Genomic DNA, 21,050 nt, shown 5'->3' on the forward strand with positions numbered 1-21,050 from the left:
GATACTGCAATATTTACTAGAGGCTAAAAATTAAATATTAGTAGTAACCATCAATTAGAATACAAAATGGTTATTGAAGGAAGGGCACCTAGGGTGATGACCGGAGTTCTTGTAAGCCTACAGTCACACACATTAATCTCTTTGATGGATTCTCTCTTGTTGGAAAGTTGTTCTTCTTGTATTTCGAAGGTAGATTTTTTGTAACCACAAAAAAATGAAGACTCGAAACATGCGCCCTGCCGCACTGGTGGCGTGCAGTCTTGCTCTTTTACTTGTTGCTTGTGTTTTTGGTCAACAAGTAATTCCAATCACTGATATTGGTATTTCCCTCCACGGCACTGTGGAAAAGGACCAATGGATTTATTACTCTGTTGATCCAAGCAAATTTGAATTTGGACAAAATGATACTGGTTATGCTACATTTATGCTCACATCATTGAGTGGTGACTCTGATCTTCACGTTAGTATCACTGGTGTACCAAATGGTATTCCTTGCACTAATTGTATATTCTCTGCCGATACTCCTTTCAGTGATACACAAACTGTTGACAAGAGTGATAACACAAAATGGCCAGCTCCTGGTGGTATTTTCTACATTGGTGTTCATGGTTTTAGTGTTGCTGAATTTGTTTTTAACGTTTGGTCAAGCAACAGTAAGTTGATACAATTTTTAAAAAACATATTATTTAACAATATATTGTGATGATGAATATTATTATTTATTATTATTATTGTAATTTTCAGAGTTTGTTCACCTTACCGACGGAACTCCACAACAAGCCAAGGCTCTCAGAGGAACCTACACATACTTTAGACTTGAACTTCCTCACCTCTTGGCAACTAATCTTTCTATTTCAGTCACTCCAATTGATGGAGATCCTGATATTTTTGTTTCTTCACAAACACAATATCCAACTTCAAATAATTATGAATGGAGTTCTAGGAGCTATGGATTTGACATTGTCAACATTCAACATGACACTCAAATGAATCCAGGTCTTGTTTATTGGATTGGTGTTTATGCTTACAATGATGTTCACTTTACCATTGTTGCTAGACAATCCGAAACTGCAGTCCGTCTTCCTGAAGGACATGCTGTTGGTGATTTGATTGAAGCTGATCAAATGGAATATTATGTTTACAATAATCTTCAATTCCAACGTCTTTTGATAAGTCTTATTCCTTTGACTTCAAGAGGTGATCCAGATCTTTACATCAAATTCGGTTCCGTTCCAACTTTGACCGATTATGATTATTCCCAAAGATCTATGGGTAATGATGCTTTTGAAATTGAAAAGGCCTCATCTCAATTGGGTTATTATTATATTGGTGTTCATGGTTATGCCAGAGATACCAAATATAGAATTCTTGTCACCACAGAAGAAGCTAACACTGTTTGTGCTGATGGTGTTTCTTATGCTGGTCGCCTTCTTACTAATGAACTCAATTACTACAAATTCTCTCATGCTGACACTGAAAGTCGTGTTACTGTTACAGTTAAGGTCTACTCTGGTGCTGTCACTTTATACTATGCTTCTCATTCAAGACCAACACCTCAAAAGTATGATAGAATGGAAGTTTTGCAAGCTGGTGAACAAACCATTAATATGATGCTTCCTGCTATTGTTCAAGATTATTTCTTTGCAGTTCATGGTGTTTCTAATGCTGATTACTCAATTATTATTTCTACCAATCAAGTCCCTAGTCCTTTGGTTGATGGTTATGCCATTTACTGGGCTAGAGTTCCTAAAAATTATTATAGACATTTCTACTTTGAAGCTGATGATTTTGATACTAGTGATGTTTCTATTACTGTCGATCCAAGACTTGGTGATGTTGATCTCTATGTTAGTACTGAAGATTATTTCCCAACCAAAGATAACTACACTTGGTCCAGCAACAGCTACAGCAAGGATACTGTACATATCGCTGCCAATGATCCTCTTGCAAAGGGTAAGAAATTGTTCCGTATTTCAGTCTTTGGTTTCCAAGAATCTAATTTCTTTACCATTATTGCCATGCAAACCAATACCACTGTTATTTTGTTAGACGATGTCAGCACTCCTGGTACTGTTACCAGAAGAGATTATATTACCTACAAATACAATGTTGAAGGTACCTCCAACCTTAGAGTTTCAGTTCAACCAACCTCTGAAGGTTCAGTTACTGTTTTCTGGAGTAGAACCAATCCAAAGCCAAACATGTTCCACAATGATGGTACATCAGATGACTTTGGTGGTAGTGTTTTTGAAATTAATTATGCTTATAAGGGTCCTTTATATATTAGTGTTTATGGTAAATCTGGTGCTCTTGTTTCATATGTTATTAATGTCAGGACAAACTATCAACATATTTATTCCAATGGACAATCATACCTTATTGAAGCTGATCAAAGTGAATATACTCAGTTCAGACTTTATGTGGGTTCCCATGTCAAGAACCTCGTTATTTCAGCTACTCTTGTCTCTGGTTTCACTAAGATGTATATTTCAAATGATGGCCAACCTGCCAACGCTACTCATTACACTTGGGTCAACTCTGAATGGCCAGGTAACGCTTTCATCATTCAAAATACTAACCCAGATTTCAAGCCTGGCAACTGGTTCATTGGTGTTTATGGCGTAGTTGCATCTACATTCTATATTTCTGCCTCATCATATCCATATTATGCTTGGTTGGCTGAAGGTGTTCCAATGTTGGGTAAGGCTCCAGCTGATGGTACCCCAATGGTTTATGCTTATTGGTTGCCATACGTAGCAGATGACAAGAAGTCAGATTATGCCCTTCATATTAGAGCTATTGCTGGTCCAGTTGATGTATACGTCATTCAAGATTACAATGTTATTCCATCAAAAACTAACTTTACATTCTTCTCATCAGGCGACTCTGATAGAACTCTTTATCTTCCAAAGACCTCACTCAAATTTAGTTCTTCTCTTTATATTGGTGTTTATGGTAGAGCCGACTTTGGTGTTCCAACATTCCAACTTACTATGGGTACTTCTGATTCTCCTAAATTCCTTGGACAAGATCAACCTCAATCTATCATCCTTCCTCCAAAGACCTATTCTTACTATCAAGTTATGAATAGATATGCTAAAAGCAAGGTATCTGTTTTCACTGAATCTTGTAACAATTCTCCAGCACCAAAGGTTTACCTTTCTGCTCTTGAAGAAAAACCACAAGCTGATTCATCTGATGCTGTTGCCTCAGTTGCTTTAACTGATTATCCTAGAAGTCTTGTTCAATCTGTTTCTGTTGACTCTCTTGCTGAACAAAAGTTCTATCTTGGTGTTGGTAATTTGGATTATGCATCTGATTCATCAATCTATGTCACAACTGGTGATGATGCTAGACCATCTCTCATTAAGAACGTTCTTGAAGGTGCTAATATGGATAATTCAATGACTGTTATGATTGTTCCTACTGCCAAAGCATCCTCCAGAGAAATGCCAGGAAACTTCTTGACATACAATGTTTACATCACTGAAATTGCTAAAGATCAAAACTTTGGTGTTGTTAACATGCACACTACTTGTGGTATCAAGCGTAGTGGTTTGTTGGTCACTTCTGTTGTTGGTAACCCTGCATCTCAAAACATCCAAATCAAATTCAGCGTTGATAAGAGTAGAAAGTACATTGTTAACGTTTTAGCTCAAGATAATATCGGTCTTTCAATTCCTTACACTCCATCTTATATTGTTAATGGTGTTGTTATTGCTGAAAATACATCAGATGGAGGTTCTGTTGCTGCTGCTGTCATCTTCTCACTTTTGGCTGTATTCCTTGTTTTAGGTATTGCTGGCTACATTGGTGGAGGTATTGCTTACAAGCATCGTCAAGGTCACAGAGGTATTGAAATGATTCCTAACATTGATTTGTGGAGAAAGATCTTCACTTGTGGTAGATATGGTAGCTCTTACTCTACATTTGATGATGACAGAGTCAACACTTCTGGTTTCGGTAGCACTAATAACTCTTCAAGAGGTGAGGCTCAACCAATCAACAGCTCTGGTTATGGATCTATTTAAGTCTCTTTAGCGAGAAAACACATTAATTTATTTAATAAAAATATTTATTCATTCATCAATCTATGTCACAACTGGTGATGATGTTGAAATTTATATGATTTGACATCTGTTTCTAGTTAATGTTTGAATAAGGTAACCTTTGTTTGAACTCTTATTCTCATGGAGAAATTACCCAGAGAAACTGAAATAATTTAGAAAGTGAATTAAAGAAGGAAAGGATGAGAACAATAAGAAACAGAGAACACTTAAATAATTTCTTAAGTTATGAAGCCAAATTTCAAGAGAAAGGGAAGTCCAAATTTGGAAAACAAATAATAACAAGCCAGAATTAATGACTAATCTTATTTATTGGTTTTACAACCCAAATCCATTTACATACAATAGAGAAAAAACAATGACCATCAACCACGTTGAATGATGTGATGATTGATGAATCACCCAATCTTTGACTCTCGAGAACTTTTGGTGAAGTTGAACATTCACTTCCTGACCATCCACCCACACAAGCACAGTTATTTGGTGAGAAACAACTGCCGTGTCCAGAACAAACAGATACACTTGTGGAGATAGTTCCATAACAATCAAATTGGTTACACTCTTTTCCATAGTAGTTATTTGCACATAAACAATTATTTGGTGATAAACAACTGCCGTGTCCAGAACAAACTGATGTGTTTGTGGAGATTGTTCCATAACAATCAAATTGGCTACAGTCATTTCCGTAGTGATTATTTACACATGAACAATTATTTGGTGAGAGACAGCTACCATTCAAACTTCCACCACATGCATTATTGTCAATCAATCCAAAACAAATTGGTGTTCCACATTCTTTACCCGTGTATTCATTTGAGCAGGTGCAATTGTTGAAAGAGGAACAATTGCCTTTGAATGGACCATTACAGGCATCACTTCCATTCAATCCAAAGCAAATAGGCTTCTCACATTCAATTCCAAACCATCCACTTGTGCATGAACAGGTATTTACATCACTACATAATCCATTTCCAGAACAGGCAGCAGTTGAGGTTTTGTTGAAACAAAATGGAAGACAAGTTTGGAAATCATCTTGCATTTCATAACCATCTGGACATCCAATCTTTCTTACAACTCTTCCATTTCCATTACTCATATGAATTACACCAATGGCATTTGTCAAAGGTGAAACTGAAATTCCAACAATATCACCAAATGTTGCATTACTCAATAATCCATCTTCCATTGAGGTCGATCCAGATTTTCCAGTCACTAACTTTAACACATTTTCCTTCTCATCAAATCTATAAATTTCATTGTCTCTCACCAAAATAATGGTTCCAAACTTGGTACATTGTATAGTATAACTTTCAATGGATAAACCATCCAATTGTTTTCTCAACATTCCATCTGGTGTTAACTTGAAAAAGTATGAATTAATAAGCAAGTAAACATTATCATCATTTGGACATGTGGTGAAATCATTAAATTCCATAAGTGGAAAGTCAGTTGCTTTGGTAATATTTGGATAAACATAATAAGGATTGTACAAGCCATTGCCAACTATTGTTGAAACTATTCCATTAGCATCAATCTTTCTCACTCTGCTATATTCATAATCATAAATCATCATTTCTCCGCTATTATAATTCACATTAACACCATATGGAGTAAATTGAGTTTTAGTATAGTGAACATTTTCCACCAGTTGACCAATAATAGTGGAAACAGTTCTTACATCCATATCCACAATTCTCACTCTTTTACCATCGAGGAAGTATAAATTTCCATCAATGGATGAAATTCTTGCTGCTGCAACTGTAGCAAGGGTGTTTTCTTCAGAAAGTTCTTTGTTATCCCCACTTACAACAGAACTTCTGGTTGTCTTTCTTTCAACTGAATTACCTGTTAATGATATCTCTATTAATTCATTATCGTAAACTGTGAAAATCATGCCATTGTAGTAACTCAAATAGTATGGATAGCCTATTGAGGCAGTTGAGAGATTACCATTTTGGTAATTGGTGTTTTGGTATTGACCAGCCACAGTAGAAACGACTCCATTAGAAATCTTTCGAATAACACAATTGAAAGTATCTGAAACATATAGATCTCCATTGGTAGTATCTATATCAAGACCATTGGGAAAGTAAAAACGTGCAGTCTGAATTGGACCATCTTGATATCCACTTATCGTTCCTCCAGAAAAGGTTGAAACTATTTGAGATGTGAAATTGTAAACTCTGATTCTATGATTATAAGCATCAACAAAATATAGTTGACCATCAAGTGCATTAAATGTCAAACCTAGAGGGTAATTTAATTGAACATCCGTGCCAATACCACTTTCATAGTTATTGGAAGTTGAAGAACCTGTTCCAATAATTCTGGTTGATTTTTCTAAAGAATCAACTCTATAGATAGAGGTTCTATCTGAGAAGTAAACATTAGAATTTGAATCTATTTCAATTGACTGTGGATTTCCATTGTATAGACTATTACCTGAACTGTCAGCTGTTATGTGAATAGTTGAAATTATTCCATTTTGTGAAATCTTTCTAATTCTGTCCAAACTTAACAAGTAAATTTCACTTGTTTTCTTATCAAATTTGATGTCAATATAGTTTGATGAGGTAATTGCTTGCTCAAACGGGACATTATCAACTCCAAAGTAATCTGGAGCAAATAAAAGTCTTGTTCCATTGGTTAAATACTTGTACATTACTCTATCACCAATGATATAGATATTGTTCTGATTATCAGCATATTCTATTTGATACTTGTTACTTCCAGAAAGACCTGTGTTAAACAGGAAAGTTGTCAATCCATCTTTAAATTTGACAACTTGTTGGTAACTTGAAACCACAAATGAATCCTCATTCAATGAATAAGCCAGGCTGTTTCCTTTGACAAATGATTGTCCATAGGTTGTTCCTGAAATAGTGTATGGATCTGGTGAACCTGCTATAATTGTTGTCCATGCTTGTTGATTTTGTAGATCTACCTTTCTAATAACTCGATTATCAAGATCGGCAATCAATAATTGATCCAATTGTGGTAGATATTGAATTTGGTAGGGTCTTACATACACATCCTTTCCATTTTGTGGAAGATATGTTCTTTCATATGAATTGATATCGTTTCCCAAAAGTGTTGAAACCTGATTAGAATTCATATTCAACACTCTGACACGTTGATTATTCAGATCTGAAATGAACAACTCTTGTGTCGAGTCTTTGAATGAAAGAGAGGGAATATAGTAAAACAGAGCTTGAGTTGCATTTCCATCTCTATATCCATTATTATAATTATTGCCATCTCCTGCAATTACACTCATCACTCCATTACTCAACAATTTAACAATATTATTATAGGCTGACAAGTAAATATCACCATTTGATGGATTAATAACCAATCCATTCATATTTTGATAGTAAGCAATGGTTGAAACAGTCGAGTTGACTTGTGAAATTAATCTCACTTTTTCTCCATCAGCAAGATAAATGTCCTTGTTGGGACCGTGGACAAATAATTGTCTTGGCCCAACGAAAGTTGAACTATTCAAACTACGATCATCATATCCACTAGTTCGGGGAATACCAGCAATATCAAAAATCTTTCCATTCACATCAATTTTTCTAACCAAATAATTATTCGAATCTGTGAAATATAAATCACCATTACTATCATCAAGAAAGAGAGAAAAAGGAGAGTCAATCTTTGCTTTCAAAGCATCTCCATTATGATCAGTGTTATAACCTGTATTACCATAAATACCTGCTATAGTCTGAAGAGTTCCATCTTTTCTAACCTTTCGAATAACTTCATTGGTACAAAAGTAAAATTCAGAACCATCCCTTGATGAGGCAACACATGAAACACTTCCAATATAATTACCCAAAACAGAGGTAAAATCATTATTTGTATTGGTACTATTAGTGAGAGTGGTCACTGTAGGAAGTATTGGATTCAATGCATGTGTCAGTTGACAAAATAATCCAATAACCAAAAATAAAAGAAATTGAACGGTAGATTGGTTCATCTTTGCAATATTTTTTTTTTGAACTGGTAGCCAATTTAACTGTCTGCGTGAATGGAAAATGAACTTGATAGTAGGTAGGCCACAGGTTGCTATTCCTGGCTCTAATGGGCATGATTGACAAGTGACTTATTCACAAAGATGATGCACTTTTGTTTCATTGTATTAAACAATGTCTTGTAATGGTGAATTAGTTATTTTCAGATTTTATTTTCAAACAGTTTAATTCACTCTGTGTTTCGTCAAGAACTTTTTGGGTTTTTGAGACTTGTTTTTCATTGGTCCACCACAAAAGTGTCCTTACAATACAAACTGTAAATTCAAACTTGCATTACAACCATTCCAATGAATCTATTTTAAACTCTCAGCCAATCAGCACAGCCTTGTTTCGTGTATTTTCAACAGCTTAAAATTCCCGCGATTCTCAAAGGCTAAAAAATCAAATCTTAAAAAAAAACAACGAAAAAGTTCCGCAAGGTTACGCAAGTACTCGACTCTCTGTAAAAACAACAACACATAGACGGTTACCCTATGCTAAAAATCCCACAACCACAACAAGAATATAACAACCAAGGAGTAGCATTAGAACAACACCCACCTAATAATCGTACAAATAGTTTAAGTAGTCAAAATGTCGGAATTAAGTTTTTGCAAACAAGTAACAAGACCTTAGTTGAGGTTTGTATTTGAACATGTTATGTAATTTCTTAAACACTGTTGGTGCTATAGACCAAGATTCAAGTCTCTTTGGAGAGTCTCGTAAAATTGGATGATAATACTGTAAAGAATATTCTTTACGAAATGGCAAACTCAAATTTGAGTATTGAAAATTCTTCTATTGAGAATTTTGCATTGATTACTTCAAAGCACTTTTTCAGAGAATTTGATAATATTAATCTTGTAAAGTTGGACGTTGAACAATCTAATTGGCAACAAATCGAAAACAACAAGGCTGGACATTTCCAAGCTGAATGTCTCAGATTTGGTGAGTTTTGTTTTTAGCTTTGATGATTGACATTAATAGTTCGTCTCGCTGATCCAAGAAATGGTGAAATTTCCCTTTGTAGTGGAGTTAAATCTTTGAGTGTTCCAAAGAAATCTGAAGTATCAGAATTCTTGAAGAGTAATTCTATCAAGATGGACGTTTTCTGGAAGATTTCCTCAAGTGGCATTGAAGAACATACAAGAAGCTTGGTTAATGATAGGCAATCTGTTATTGACTTTAATGAAACCTATGATAAGGTTAGAGAATCTATTTGGAATGGTGTAAAGGACATTCAAAACATTGACTTGAAGGATCAATGTAACAATGTATTGGGAGATGTACCAATAATTAAGTGTGTCTTTATCTCAATCCCAAATTGTGGACAAAAGATGGATGCATTTGCTTCTAGACATCAATCTGTTACTCAACAATTCTCATTCCATGGTCGTCCAGCCAATAATATTTTCCTCAACCACTTCCATAGAATGAACAGAGATTTTTATGCTTCCAAGCTCTAAATCCTATGTAAATAAATTCCAAAATATGTCTTATTAATATCATAAAATCTGTCAAATCCTTCACTTGTTTATTTCCAGATAATTTTTAATAATTCTTGTTCTGGTGCTTATATTACATTTGATTCTTTCAATTTTACATATTTGGATAATTGATTTATTTATCAAAAGAATAAGTAGAAACAAAGTAAAAGAAAATGCACGTTAAAAACTTTATGATTCCTGCAAAGCAAGTTATTACAGCGTCACCTTCATCCTCTTTAACTGAAGTTGGATCCCTGATGGTGACCAATCACATTGGTTGTGTACTAATTGTCGAAAACTCAAAACCAATCGGTATTATCACAAAATCAGACATGGTAAAATACTATCTGGAAAATGCTGATATTAAAAAACCAGTCCAAGAATTCATGAGCACCAATTTGAAAACAGTGAAGGATACCTTAGAAACAGACCAAGCTGCAACTGAAATGAATTCTAGCAAACTTCACTATCTCATCGTTAATGATTCAAAGAATAATTGGGAAGGTATTGTTTCAACGAAGGATGTGCTTGAAGAGGAGGTGTTTGAATCAAAGGCATTTCCTTATGTGACACGAGTTGGTATTTCCAGATCATCGCCATACATTAAATATTAATCATCCAATTGATTCAATCTAACTTTAGTATTATAACACTTCTTCATCATTTTACTTATTGATAATTGAACATCTTCAATTGGATAGTCCAATCTAACAGATTCCATCTTAATATAAATCACAATGTATCCATATCACATATAAATACTTACGGCAGTATGTTTAACACATTGAAAATGGATTTTTGAAGGTTGATTTTCATCAGAATCTCTCAATAACGATCCACATTCAGCCCAATAGGATGCCCTAATTTCAGAACATGATCTATCATCCAATTTTCTCAAATTAAAATTCCTAATAGAACACAATGGAGCGTCATCAATGGAATGTATCAATTCATGTCTTAACACTTCATTTAATTCACTCTCATTCAACACATGATTTTTGCACACAATAATTCTTCTCTCTTCCTTTCCATCATTCAAGTAGCGCCTTTGATAATATGCCCTCGCATGATTATCGCACTCTATTACATTCAATTTCACATCTTGTTTACATTCGGAAAGGAGAGTTTCATACAAGAGTCTAACTTTTTCATCACAATTATTTCCTTTTAATTTTAAACAATTATCAAAATACTTTTGAATCCAATCATGATCATCTTTTATATTATTATCATTGTTTTGATTCTTCCCTTCTTCTGAATTTTCTTGATCCGAGCCGAGAAATGAAAAACTCTCTTCATGTTGTTGCATTTTTTTTTAAAACTGTTTTTAAGGTTTTTCAAGAATTTACAAAAACATTAAATATTAATAAACCTTTTCATTCATCTGATTCATCTGTTTTCAAGTTTCCTTTTCGTTCTTTCATACGTTGCTTCTTTCTTTCCTCTTCCATCTTTTGAATGATTGAAATGGATTGTTTCATTAGTTCTATATTCTTGTTGATTTTCTCTCGTTGTGATTTTTCTTGTTCTGTGTTGGATAATAGAACGTTATTGATAATCTTGTCATGGGATTCCTTACTCCTTCTCAATTCGCATATTAACTGGACTGATTTACTTGTCATTGCCTTAACATAGTCTTTACCAAAATTGGGATCTATTGGTGGAGCTTCCCTTTTTTTCAATTTCCTTGGTCTTTTCAAATTTGCTTCATCGATATCAAATATTCCCTCCAGTAAATCATCAACCTCCAAAATCTGAGCTTTCACTTGTGGTTGCATTTGTCCAAAACTTGCCTTTTCTAAAATCTTTTTCTGTGCATAATTAAAGAGATTTGTTTGAAAATCAGGATCCTTTTTAATTTCCTCTCTTCTATTCACAATTCTTCCATATTTTTCAATGGTTCTCATCTTGGATTCCATTTCTTTTTGATGTTTATGTTGATTTTCAAGTTTGAGTCTTCTCTTTGGTGATGAAGATCCATCTATTGTGCCTTGACTGAGAGTTGGAGAATGTCCTCCATCGTCAGTCATGGTTCCATCTTTCGAATAATCAGCCATGGGTATTTGGAGAGCCATCTTTGGATCGAGTAGTTGGACTCTTTTGAGGTGTGCTGCTTCCAAATTGCTAGCATTGGCTTTTAGTAATTGTTTGGAGGTTTTAGGGTCTTTCGGATCATTTTCGAAAAGATTATGAGATTCTCTTGAGGGAGGTCGATATATTCTTGCTGACATTACGCCATTTGTTCTAAGCATTTTATTTTAAAATTGTTGATTTCCTCAACTGAACACTGTAGAGTTGTAATGACAGTTTGATGGAGATGGTGTTATTATCTCATCTTAAAAGATGTATTGGAAATTTCACCTCTATAGTTCATGACAATCTCATGCTTTCTTTGGTTTGTTGTTCTTACTATTTTCAATGACATTCATGACATATTGAAAGACTGAGGGAACGTTTATGTTGGATTTTATGTTCATTTCTTGTTACGATGCAAGGTCAATAAGAGTTATTTTGCTTTGTATTATTGGGAAATTGTATCTGAACTTGAAATAGTAAATTAAACAATTAAAAGTGATTTTTTAATCAACTATGGATTCTATTGGAGGTAAAACACTATCTTCTTCTTGTTTTACCTTTTTAATATTTGTATTGTCATTTGCATAAAGTCTTTCTCTCTTAATTCCACCACTTGTATCTGTCTTGTAAATTAATTGGCTTGGTGATTGAGGAATTGTTTGTTGAGGTGAGGAATGAGAAGGTGAAGGATTATCATAGAAATAGGATGGAGAAAGAGATGGAAATCCTGTCATTGGGGATACTAACATATGAGGTGGTGAAGGACTTGTTGGATTGGTATGATAGGAAGGACTTCTACGGTCAATTCTAGGAGAAGGAGAATTTGAGAAACTATATAATGAAGGACTTGAAGATGACATAAAATTTGGAGAGGATGACATGAGTGAGGAAGATCTCTTTGGATCACTTTCACCTAAAGTAGTATTTGTAGAGGTTGGTTTTGAATAGGATGGAGGTTTTGAAACATGTTGTAAATAATCACTAGGTTGAAATAGAGAAGTAAACTTTTTAGGGGTAGTGGTGGTATTTGAAATGTTGGAATTGGAGCCAATGCTATTCATTGTTGTTGTTGATGATTGAATTGAAGGCATTTGAGATTGTGGATAGGAAGGAACATTTGACTTGTTTGAAGAATATTGATTAGGTGATGAATAAGAGTAAGGTGGTGATAAATTTGGCGATCGGCCTCCAAGTGGAGATGAATGGTGATGAGCAGGTGGACTTAGACCAGTACCACTAGCAATACTACTTGTTAAAATTTCTTGACTTGCAGATCTGTGAAGTGAAGCCATATTGTGTAGTGATGATGATTGAGTTGATTTTGGAGGTGGGTTCATCAGAGTATCAGATGCACTTGGATAACAATTTGAAAGAGATGAATTATTATTAGCAGTGAGCAGAGAACCATGATGAATATTAGTGTTCATATTGCTATTTCCAATATTTCCAATAAGGTTTTGTGGAATATTCATCAAGTTATTATTACTGGACATGCTTGGTGGCATGTTACTACCCATCATATTATTTGGAATAGTATTAGGAATATTATTCATCATGTTAGGAGGCATTCCAGATGACATGTTATTTTGCATATTTGTAATATTGTTTGGAATACCATTTGGCATACCATTCATACCGTTTGATATGTTACTTGACATATTACTTGGCATACTATTCATATTGTTTGGCATGTTATTTGGAATAGTATTTGGCATACTGCTCATTATATAATTATTAGGATTTTGATTGTAATTCAACACCTTATGAGATGCACTTGTTAGAATGTTATCATTTACATTCACTGATGATGGAGGCATCATATTTGGTATGTTTGGTTTCAGTTTTGATGCTGATTGAACACTATTACTTGACGATACTCTAGACATTGGTTGTTTAGTTTCTTGATAAGAACTGACATTAGTGCTGGTATTGCCTGTACTTGATTGAATATTTTGGGGTGTTGTTGGCTTTGATTCTTGATTGAGGTTAATAACTGTCGATGAAGATTTGCTTTGCTTTGCTTTCTTTTCCGTTGTTTGTGATGCAACAATTGCACCATCTGATTCACTCAGTAAAGGATGGTTATGCGTTCCAAGACAAAGTAATAATCTTCTGTTATCAGCCTTATCAAGTGGTACATAGAAATGTAACTTGAAAGGACACTTTCCACTCTTTGTCAATGAATTATTGTTATGTTTCTGACAAGTGTGAAATCTCAATCTACATGGTCTAACAATACACGATTCACTGTCATCATCCTTGTGAGGACAATAATAAACACCCTGACATGTTCTTTCATAATGCATTACTTTACAATTCAAATAACTACAATGAACTTTCTTTTGAGTGGATGGAGTGCCAAATGAATAAGCAATCTTATCATAAAAACTATTCTTATCTGTCCAATTCTCAACATTGTAAATGTATAAAATTCCATGTTTTGGATATTCTACAGGTTCGTTTGGTGTTACACTTGTATCTGCTCGAATATTTCTAGTAATTTTAATTCCACCTTTTTGCCCTGCTTCTTGAGAAGCATCTCCTCCGGTTTCCTCTTCATTTGGCTGAGAATCCACTGCAGTTGCAGTTGGTTGTTGTTGGCTATTAGTAGGACTGGTTTCAGGTTTTACAAGTGTTGGTTGAACTATGGTTGTTTGTTGTATTGTCCATTTTGGTTGGGTATTATTTTGGGCTTTTACCATTGTGGGCGTTGTAAACGAAATGGGTGTTGCTGAAGTGGAATTTTGCACTAGGACTCTGGAACCAACACTTGGATTGGATGATTGTTGCATGGCAGTTGTAGTTGAAGGTAGAGGAGTAGAATTTGGTGCATGTTTCATAGCATTGCCATTGTCATTATTGGAAAGTCGAAAGAAACTATTCACAGAGAATATATTATCTCCATCAACAATACGAGTTGGTGTTGGAGTGGAAGAATTTTGTAATTGGTGTTGAAGTGGTGTTTGATTCTGTTGAATGATCAATGCATCAGACGAAACTAAATTATTAGATGAATTATTTTGCACGTGATGATGAGATGTATCAATGGATTGATTACCCATCATGACTTGGTAATTACTACCATTAAGATTATTCATATTATTATTGTTGCTATTGGTATTATTAAAATTGGAAGAAAGTTGATTATAGGATTGATTAGATGACATTGGATAATTATTGTTCATCATGTTAGTATTGATTTGTTGCTGCATTAAACTATTGAACATGTTTTGTTGTTGATTATTATATAAACCCTGATGATGATTATTCGAATTCCCTGTATTAAACCCAACAGAGTTATTGCCAAGTTGTTGCTGTTGTTGTGGAATATGATAACCTGACCCTCCGTGTTGTTGTTGTGGTTGAGCAACAGTTCTAAACTGTTGAGGAGGTGGTTGATGATGTTGTTGTACTACATTCCCATTACTGTTGCTAAATGTGTGTTGTTGCTGAAAATTCATTGGCCATGAACTTGACACGACTTGCTGCTGATGATGGTGTAGGGAGGAAGGAGTTGTTGGACGTGATGATGTTGTTGCATAGAGATTATTAGAGGTAACAGAATTGTTATTGGTAGTGGAGACTGTCATCATCATGTTGGTATTATTATTATTATGGACTCCTACTGCAGTAATTTGATTAGTAATTGGTAAATTAGAGGATTGTGGTGATGGTGAATTTGTTATTATTTGTTGTTGATGTTGATAGAGATTATGACCAGTATGTTGCTGGTTCTGCATATTTATCAAGTAGAGGAGTGAAGGTATTATTGTTCTTGATCAACTATTAGTAGTCGTGATGGAGCAGTCGTCGCTTCCGTATTACAAATTAATTCTGATGTGGTGCCACAAGAGGGTATAAGCTTTGATATATTTCAATTAAAATTGGGTATTTGATGCATTGACTGAGTGCACTCAATTTTTGTATCTCTTATGTCTGTTGCTACTCAAATGTGTTTGTGTGTTCTTTATATTAAATTATTTGGTGCGTAATGATCTCCAACACAACACAAGAATGTGATGATATTATTTGGTGATGATAATGGTTGCTGTGACTTGTTGTGACTGCAACTCCAAATGGGAGAGGATGATGATGGTGCAGGAGGAATGAGAATCTTTACACAAAACACTTCAACTTAATCGTCCAATACTGATGGAATAAGAACGAAGAACTTGAACACTAGATGATGATGGTGCAAGACGCAGATATCTATGCTTTTCTTTTTCAAAAAGAGAATCTGACAGGAAAAGTCAACAGGAGGTCAAGAAGCTTGTGTCTCACCACTCTATGAAGTTACACCTGACTTTCAATATCTTCTAACAACTACAACTGCAAAGGAGAAGTGAGGAGTTGATTGTCTTGAGATTTTGTTTTCTGTTCAGGAATATTGTGAATGGGGTGTTATTGATGTGATGCTGTTGATGAATTACGTGTTGAACCTTTGTTGTTGGTGGAAGATGTGTAACGAACTACAGCAGGTGATGATAAATGTAAGTTGGTAATTGCTTGAGGTATGCGTGCGCATGGATCATGTGTAAGGTCTAAGAGGCATCGGTACAAACTACCAAGCAGTTGTCTCTTAATTTTGTCCTTCTTGATACCTTGTTTGGAAAGGGTATTAGGAAATGCAGGATAAGTCCCTCAATGGACCGTGTGTTGGTGGCTGTTAAAAGCTCACACATATTGTTTACATGTTCCTTAATGTTTGGCAGATTTTGTGAGAAATAATGTTTTTAGGCATGCATAATTCTCAGTACTATTTTAGAAATGGTGACCCCAAATCTTGTATAAAATCGATTCTCCTTGTTTGTACATGGAACCTTAGACGCTATTTTGGCTTTATTCCAGCTGTATATACGTTCCAATAAAGAATGGAAAAATTACACTTGACTCACTAAAAAGTATATTAGAATTCCATTTGTGGTTGTTATTATTGAATTTAAAGAACAGCATATATGATTGGGTTGATTTTCCAATTTAATCCTTAATTTTCTGAAGTTTGAACTGTCTGTTGCATGTCATATAAAGTAGTGTCATTGCTTCAGATCCAAATATTGAACTATTATTGTGAAGAATTTCTCACTTTGTGGATGTTCTTTCCTCAATAGTCGTCTTTATCCGTCTTCTTTTGACCAGGTTTATCCTTAGAGTTCAGTTTTCATACTTCTTAAATAACCTAATTCCTTAACTTTTTGGATTGATTAATTTGCTCCAATTTATTGATGGTTCCTTGTGGTTTTAATACGATCTTCTGTATGTGGAATTTATAAGCATTTGCTAATCTCAAGAAAGGAGTGATGGAGGTATGTAGTTTTATTGCTTTATTGTTGCAAATTAATATCTGATCACAAATTTCTTGATGTTCCTTATTATTATTTGGAACATCTTTTCATCTAATAAATTTCTTCTTTCTCTACAATCTTTTCCGATGATTTGACGAGATTATTTCCAGTACTCTTTGTTCATTCCTATTATTTAATTTAGAGAGAAAATGTTCTTTTCACAACTGTTTTTTTTGTTCTGTAAAATCTTCATGGTATCATGATCGGATGAAATTCTCTTTTTAATAAATTGATCCTCTTTGAGTTAATAATTGGAAAGGCCATCAGAGAAAATAAGAAGTAATTTCTGCTAGTATTTCTACTCCATTTGAAATACTACAGCTCAAAGAAGAGAAAAGGCGCGAATTAAAAAATAATATTAAATAAAAAAATGAGTCAACAACAAACTAGTGCTGAATCAACAACCCTCGTCGAAAAAGTAACCAAGTTCATCGTATCACCAGTATCTCTTGCTGTGATTTCTGTTGCTGGTGTTGCTGGAGCATATTTATTATATAAGAAATTTTCGCCAAAGAAAAAGACAAGTTCGATAACTGGTGATGATTATAGTGATACTTCTTCTGATAGCGATTCTGATAGTGATTCTGATGAAGAAGAAGTCGAAATCAAGGATTTCACTCTTGATGAATTACACACATTTGATGGTGTTATCAATCCAAAAGTTTATGTTAGTGTTTTAGGTAGTGTTTTTGATGTTACCGGAAGTGGATTTTATGGTCCTGGAGAAACCTACTCTCTTTATGCTGGACATGATGCTTCATTTGCCTTGGCAACTAATGACGTCACTGCCACCAACTTGGATAAATTGGATCTTTCTGAATTGAAGGCAAACGAATTGGATCATTTACAATCCATGGTTGAACACTTTAGAATGAAGTATTTACATGTTGGTAACTTGCTGGAAATGCAATAAAAAAACTAAAATTTCTTCATGTGTAGGTTGTTATTAATTTGCTTACATGTTGAGCTTTCCCGATGCTCATTTCTGAATTGAATTAGAGTTTAAATTCTTGAATGTGAAATGTATTAATGTTAAAAATGGCTTACACACAAATTTGTTAAGCGACATGTCTTGACAATTCATAATATACTATCTTTGTATGAAATTGAAGATTTCACAAGCTGTTGAAATAGAAATTGAAATATTGTGTTGGTACTAATCAGTAACAAATATTTTTGTTAGGTAGAACAAAATTCATTTTTCCGTCCTTTCATTGTGTGACGAGATTTCAATCTATTTTAATCAAAAAAAAATACCATCACACCTAATATTAATTGGTTAGCAACATGTTGGCAACTACAACAACTATAGCAGATATTCAACCAACTACAACAAGTAGAAAAAGAAGATTTTTCAAGAGAAATTCATCAATAACACCAAGTGTTTCTTCTTTGGGAGATACTGATTCAAATCGCAATAGTGGGAGTATAGATCAACAAGAAACAATTCCACAAGTTGTTCAACAGCCAGAGTTGACTTCTTCAAAAAAGGCAAAGAAAAACAGAAGGTTTATTAAGAAGCAAAAAAAGAAATCCACCTCCACCACCACTCCAAAAACTCCAAAGAAATCAGAAACCACCAAAAAGAGAAAAAGAAACAATGAATCAAAATTAGATAAGGACAAGAATCCAAAAGAAGCAACTATCAAAGAAAACAATGGAAATAATGAAATGATTCTTTTAGCAAAGAAAGCCAAATTGATTCTCTCAAAAATCAACAACACACCACTACTCATTCCAGAACAAAAACCCATCACTGAGAAATTCAAAGTAGAAGGTGAAATATCAATCAATGGTAGTTTTAATACCAATTCTCAAGTGAGAGATGATCTATTCATTGAAACTCTGTTGAAGAACAATCATCAAAAGATTCCAGAAGAAGGTGTGGTATGGCCACGAATTCGTAAAATAATTGCAACATGTTACAATGGACACATGCTAAATGGGAAGAAATTCTTCTCTGGAGAGGATGTTTGCGTTGCCTCATTACTCAACTGGTTGATTGAGCTGGTACCTGAGTTTTCCAGTTCCAATGTAGAAATATTCAAGATGGAGAGGCATTCATTGAGAAAGGCAGAAACGACAAGAGTATCTCTGGTTTTGAATATGTCCAATTTCTCTCTGTCATTTGACGGAATTTCGAAACATGATTTTGAAATTGCTGCCAAGCTGGTCGAATTATTGACCCAGTTGTTTTATTCGAATTTGAAACATTTAATTGTAATTGGTATTGAAAAACGCCATTCTCTCTTTACCAAATTTATGGAAAAGGATACAAATATTCCATTATCTATCAAGGAGAGAATATGTAAGTTAATATTAGAAAATAATAGTGGAATGATATCTCTTGAGTTGTATCCGAAACTTGCAAAGGAATTCAAGAATTATTCCAAATTACTTGCTTGTTTCTTTGCTATAAAACAAGATGAATTCAGACACTTTAGTTTGAATAAGGGAGATGTTTCAAAGTGGCCATGTTTCGCCAAGTATTCCCTTTTCAAACATGTTTTTTCATTGGCAATGAAAGAATCAGAAGTTTGTTCATTCCTCCAACTATATTTCCAGTTAAAGAAGGAATCAAATTTAGCCAAAATGGTTCAAAATCAACTCAAAATTTTGAGAAAAGGAAATTCTGATGGTGAATCCACTTTTGAATTGTGTATTATTTATTTGATTCTAAAAGCATCCAAGAAAATTAGAGAAAATTCCAAAGAAGAAACTAATGAATTGAAATTATCCATTCAAGAATTTCAAGATTGTAAAGAGTTTTTAGTGAATGAATATGATAGCATCATTGAAAACTCACCAACTTATCAATACAAGAAATGTGATGCGATTTTTGGCATTAAAATGATTAGAAAATTGAGAAAGTTTATCGAATAAGCAAAAACCAATTTCTTGTAATATTTATTAAATAAAAGTATCTTTATTGTAAAATCTGGATAATTTCTTTCTTTCTCTACAATTGTATGTGTAAATGAATGAATACCAAGCTGTTTCCTGAGTCTTTGGAACTATACTTCCCCTTTTCGAGATATCTTTGCAATTCCATTCCTTTTCAAATTCATGTCGTTGTTTGTGCTCCTGTGATGATGCTGAAGATGATGATGATGTCTTGCTTAATTGCAACAATGACTCAATGTTAGTAGTACTCTAAAATTGTTGTTGGGTCATTTTCTCAATGGGCACCTTTTACAATTTGCCCAAAATGAATGTTGTCTTGTCTTGGGGTGTGTCCTAATGATTTTTAATTTGGTTTTGCTGTATTGGAGTGTACTTGTTTGTAAAGAATATTTTCTTTATTAAGCGAATTTTTGTGAATCCCACAAATGACAGTAAAGAAGGTTCATATTAAGACCATATCACATCTGTCTGCAGCCAATTATTCAATATATTAAGACTCTCCTAATATTAAGGAGAGTCTGATATCGTTATCATAATTTTGAAAACTATCAATATCCAGTCAAGTGTTTTTCATTCCGATGATTAGAATATTCCACATAATATGGTGGAGAACATGTTTGAAACACACTACTGTGTGCAAACCTTATATTACAGCAGGCAGGGAGAATTTATTGAGGAGGAGAAGGGAAAGGACAATTTCAAAGAAGCACACAATTCAATGTGTGAACAAATAAGATCTTAACGGAAAAATTAAAGAGAGGACAAGATTGATACTATATTATTTTGATTCACTCAAATTGTGTCTATATTAAAACATTGTTCTTATCTAAAAGTGTAATGCTCTGTAGCCATCTTGATGTTTCTCCTCAATGAGATTGAATATTGTGGAGAGAAGGAGAGGAAGGCAGCATCCAAAACAGTCAGCACAACACATGAGAGGACTCAACACAAATTGAGTAATGATGAATGAATGAAGACTTTCGAATAGTTCCCTATTTCTTATATTACATTCGCCAGAGTATGTTAATGAAGCAAGGGTTATCAGAACTATAATTAAAACTCCCCATAATAAGAAGGAACAACAACGAAATATTATTTGACAAGGTCTATTCTCATGTTTCTTCTCCTCACTGGAATGTGTTCGAATAGAAAAGTAGA

The 21,050-nt window shown here is 34.1% G+C and overlaps 8 protein-coding genes across 8 annotated transcripts; 5 read left to right on the forward strand and 3 right to left on the reverse strand.

Moving 5' to 3' along the window:
- Positions 1-214: 214 nt before the first annotated feature.
- Positions 215-4,086, forward strand: NAEGRDRAFT_80400 (uncharacterized protein; the record flags this gene model as incomplete). Its single annotated transcript, XM_002675162.1, has 2 exons — positions 215-653; positions 745-4,086. 2 exons carry the CDS (start codon positions 215-217, stop codon positions 4,029-4,031), a joined length of 3,726 nt encoding a protein of 1,241 aa, XP_002675208.1. The 3' UTR covers positions 4,032-4,086.
- A 273-nt stretch (positions 4,087-4,359) lies between these two features.
- On the reverse strand, positions 4,360-8,049 carry NAEGRDRAFT_69640 (uncharacterized protein; the record flags this gene model as incomplete). Its single annotated transcript, XM_002675248.1, has 1 exon — positions 4,360-8,049. One exon carries the CDS (start codon positions 8,047-8,049, stop codon positions 4,360-4,362), a length of 3,690 nt encoding a protein of 1,229 aa, XP_002675294.1.
- Positions 8,050-8,507: 458 nt separating this feature from the next.
- On the forward strand, positions 8,508-9,596 carry NAEGRDRAFT_80401 (urate oxidase). Its single transcript, XM_002675163.1, has 3 exons — positions 8,508-8,724; positions 8,776-9,031; positions 9,071-9,596. Exons 1-3 carry the CDS (start codon positions 8,578-8,580, stop codon positions 9,547-9,549), a joined length of 882 nt encoding a protein of 293 aa, XP_002675209.1. The 5' UTR covers positions 8,508-8,577; the 3' UTR covers positions 9,550-9,596.
- A 147-nt stretch (positions 9,597-9,743) lies between these two features.
- Positions 9,744-10,184, forward strand: NAEGRDRAFT_50449 (uncharacterized protein; the record flags this gene model as incomplete). The annotated part of the gene is made up of 1 exon (XM_002675164.1): positions 9,744-10,184. The coding sequence occupies one exon, from the start codon at positions 9,744-9,746 to the stop codon at positions 10,182-10,184; it is 441 nt and encodes a 146-aa protein (XP_002675210.1).
- A 703-nt stretch (positions 10,185-10,887) lies between these two features.
- NAEGRDRAFT_80402 (uncharacterized protein) lies at positions 10,888-11,822 on the reverse strand (the record flags this gene model as incomplete). Its single annotated transcript, XM_002675249.1, has 1 exon — positions 10,888-11,822. The coding sequence occupies one exon, from the start codon at positions 11,820-11,822 to the stop codon at positions 10,947-10,949; it is 876 nt and encodes a 291-aa protein (XP_002675295.1). The 3' UTR covers positions 10,888-10,946.
- Positions 11,823-12,149: 327 nt separating this feature from the next.
- On the reverse strand, positions 12,150-15,860 carry NAEGRDRAFT_80403 (uncharacterized protein; the record flags this gene model as incomplete). Its single annotated transcript, XM_002675250.1, has 1 exon — positions 12,150-15,860. The coding sequence occupies exon 1, from the start codon at positions 15,384-15,386 to the stop codon at positions 12,150-12,152; it is 3,237 nt and encodes a 1,078-aa protein (XP_002675296.1). The 5' UTR covers positions 15,387-15,860.
- Positions 15,861-17,358: 1,498 nt separating this feature from the next.
- Positions 17,359-17,901, forward strand: NAEGRDRAFT_50452 (uncharacterized protein; the record flags this gene model as incomplete). The annotated part of the gene is made up of 1 exon (XM_002675165.1): positions 17,359-17,901. One exon carries the CDS (start codon positions 17,359-17,361, stop codon positions 17,899-17,901), a length of 543 nt encoding a protein of 180 aa, XP_002675211.1.
- A 374-nt stretch (positions 17,902-18,275) lies between these two features.
- On the forward strand, positions 18,276-19,871 carry NAEGRDRAFT_50453 (uncharacterized protein; the record flags this gene model as incomplete). The annotated part of the gene is made up of 1 exon (XM_002675166.1): positions 18,276-19,871. The coding sequence occupies one exon, from the start codon at positions 18,276-18,278 to the stop codon at positions 19,869-19,871; it is 1,596 nt and encodes a 531-aa protein (XP_002675212.1).
- Between the last annotated feature and the right edge of the window lie 1,179 nt (positions 19,872-21,050).

The sequence above is a fragment of the Naegleria gruberi genome (genome assembly GCF_000004985.1).
Source record: "Naegleria gruberi genomic scaffold NAEGRscaffold_35, whole genome shotgun sequence".
Classification (NCBI taxonomy): Eukaryota; Heterolobosea; class Eutetramitea; order Acrasida; family Naegleriidae; genus Naegleria; species Naegleria gruberi.

Coding starts and splice junctions, on each gene's coding strand:
- NAEGRDRAFT_80401 (XM_002675163.1), top strand. CDS start 8,578: ATGCTAAAAATCCCACAACCACAACAAGAATATAACAACCAAGGAGTA. Junction 8,725..8,775: donor GTAACAAGACCTTAGTTGAG/GTTTGTATTTGA, acceptor TTGGTGCTATAG/ACCAAGATTCAAGTCTCTTT. Junction 9,032..9,070: donor AGCTGAATGTCTCAGATTTG/GTGAGTTTTGTT, acceptor TGACATTAATAG/TTCGTCTCGCTGATCCAAGA.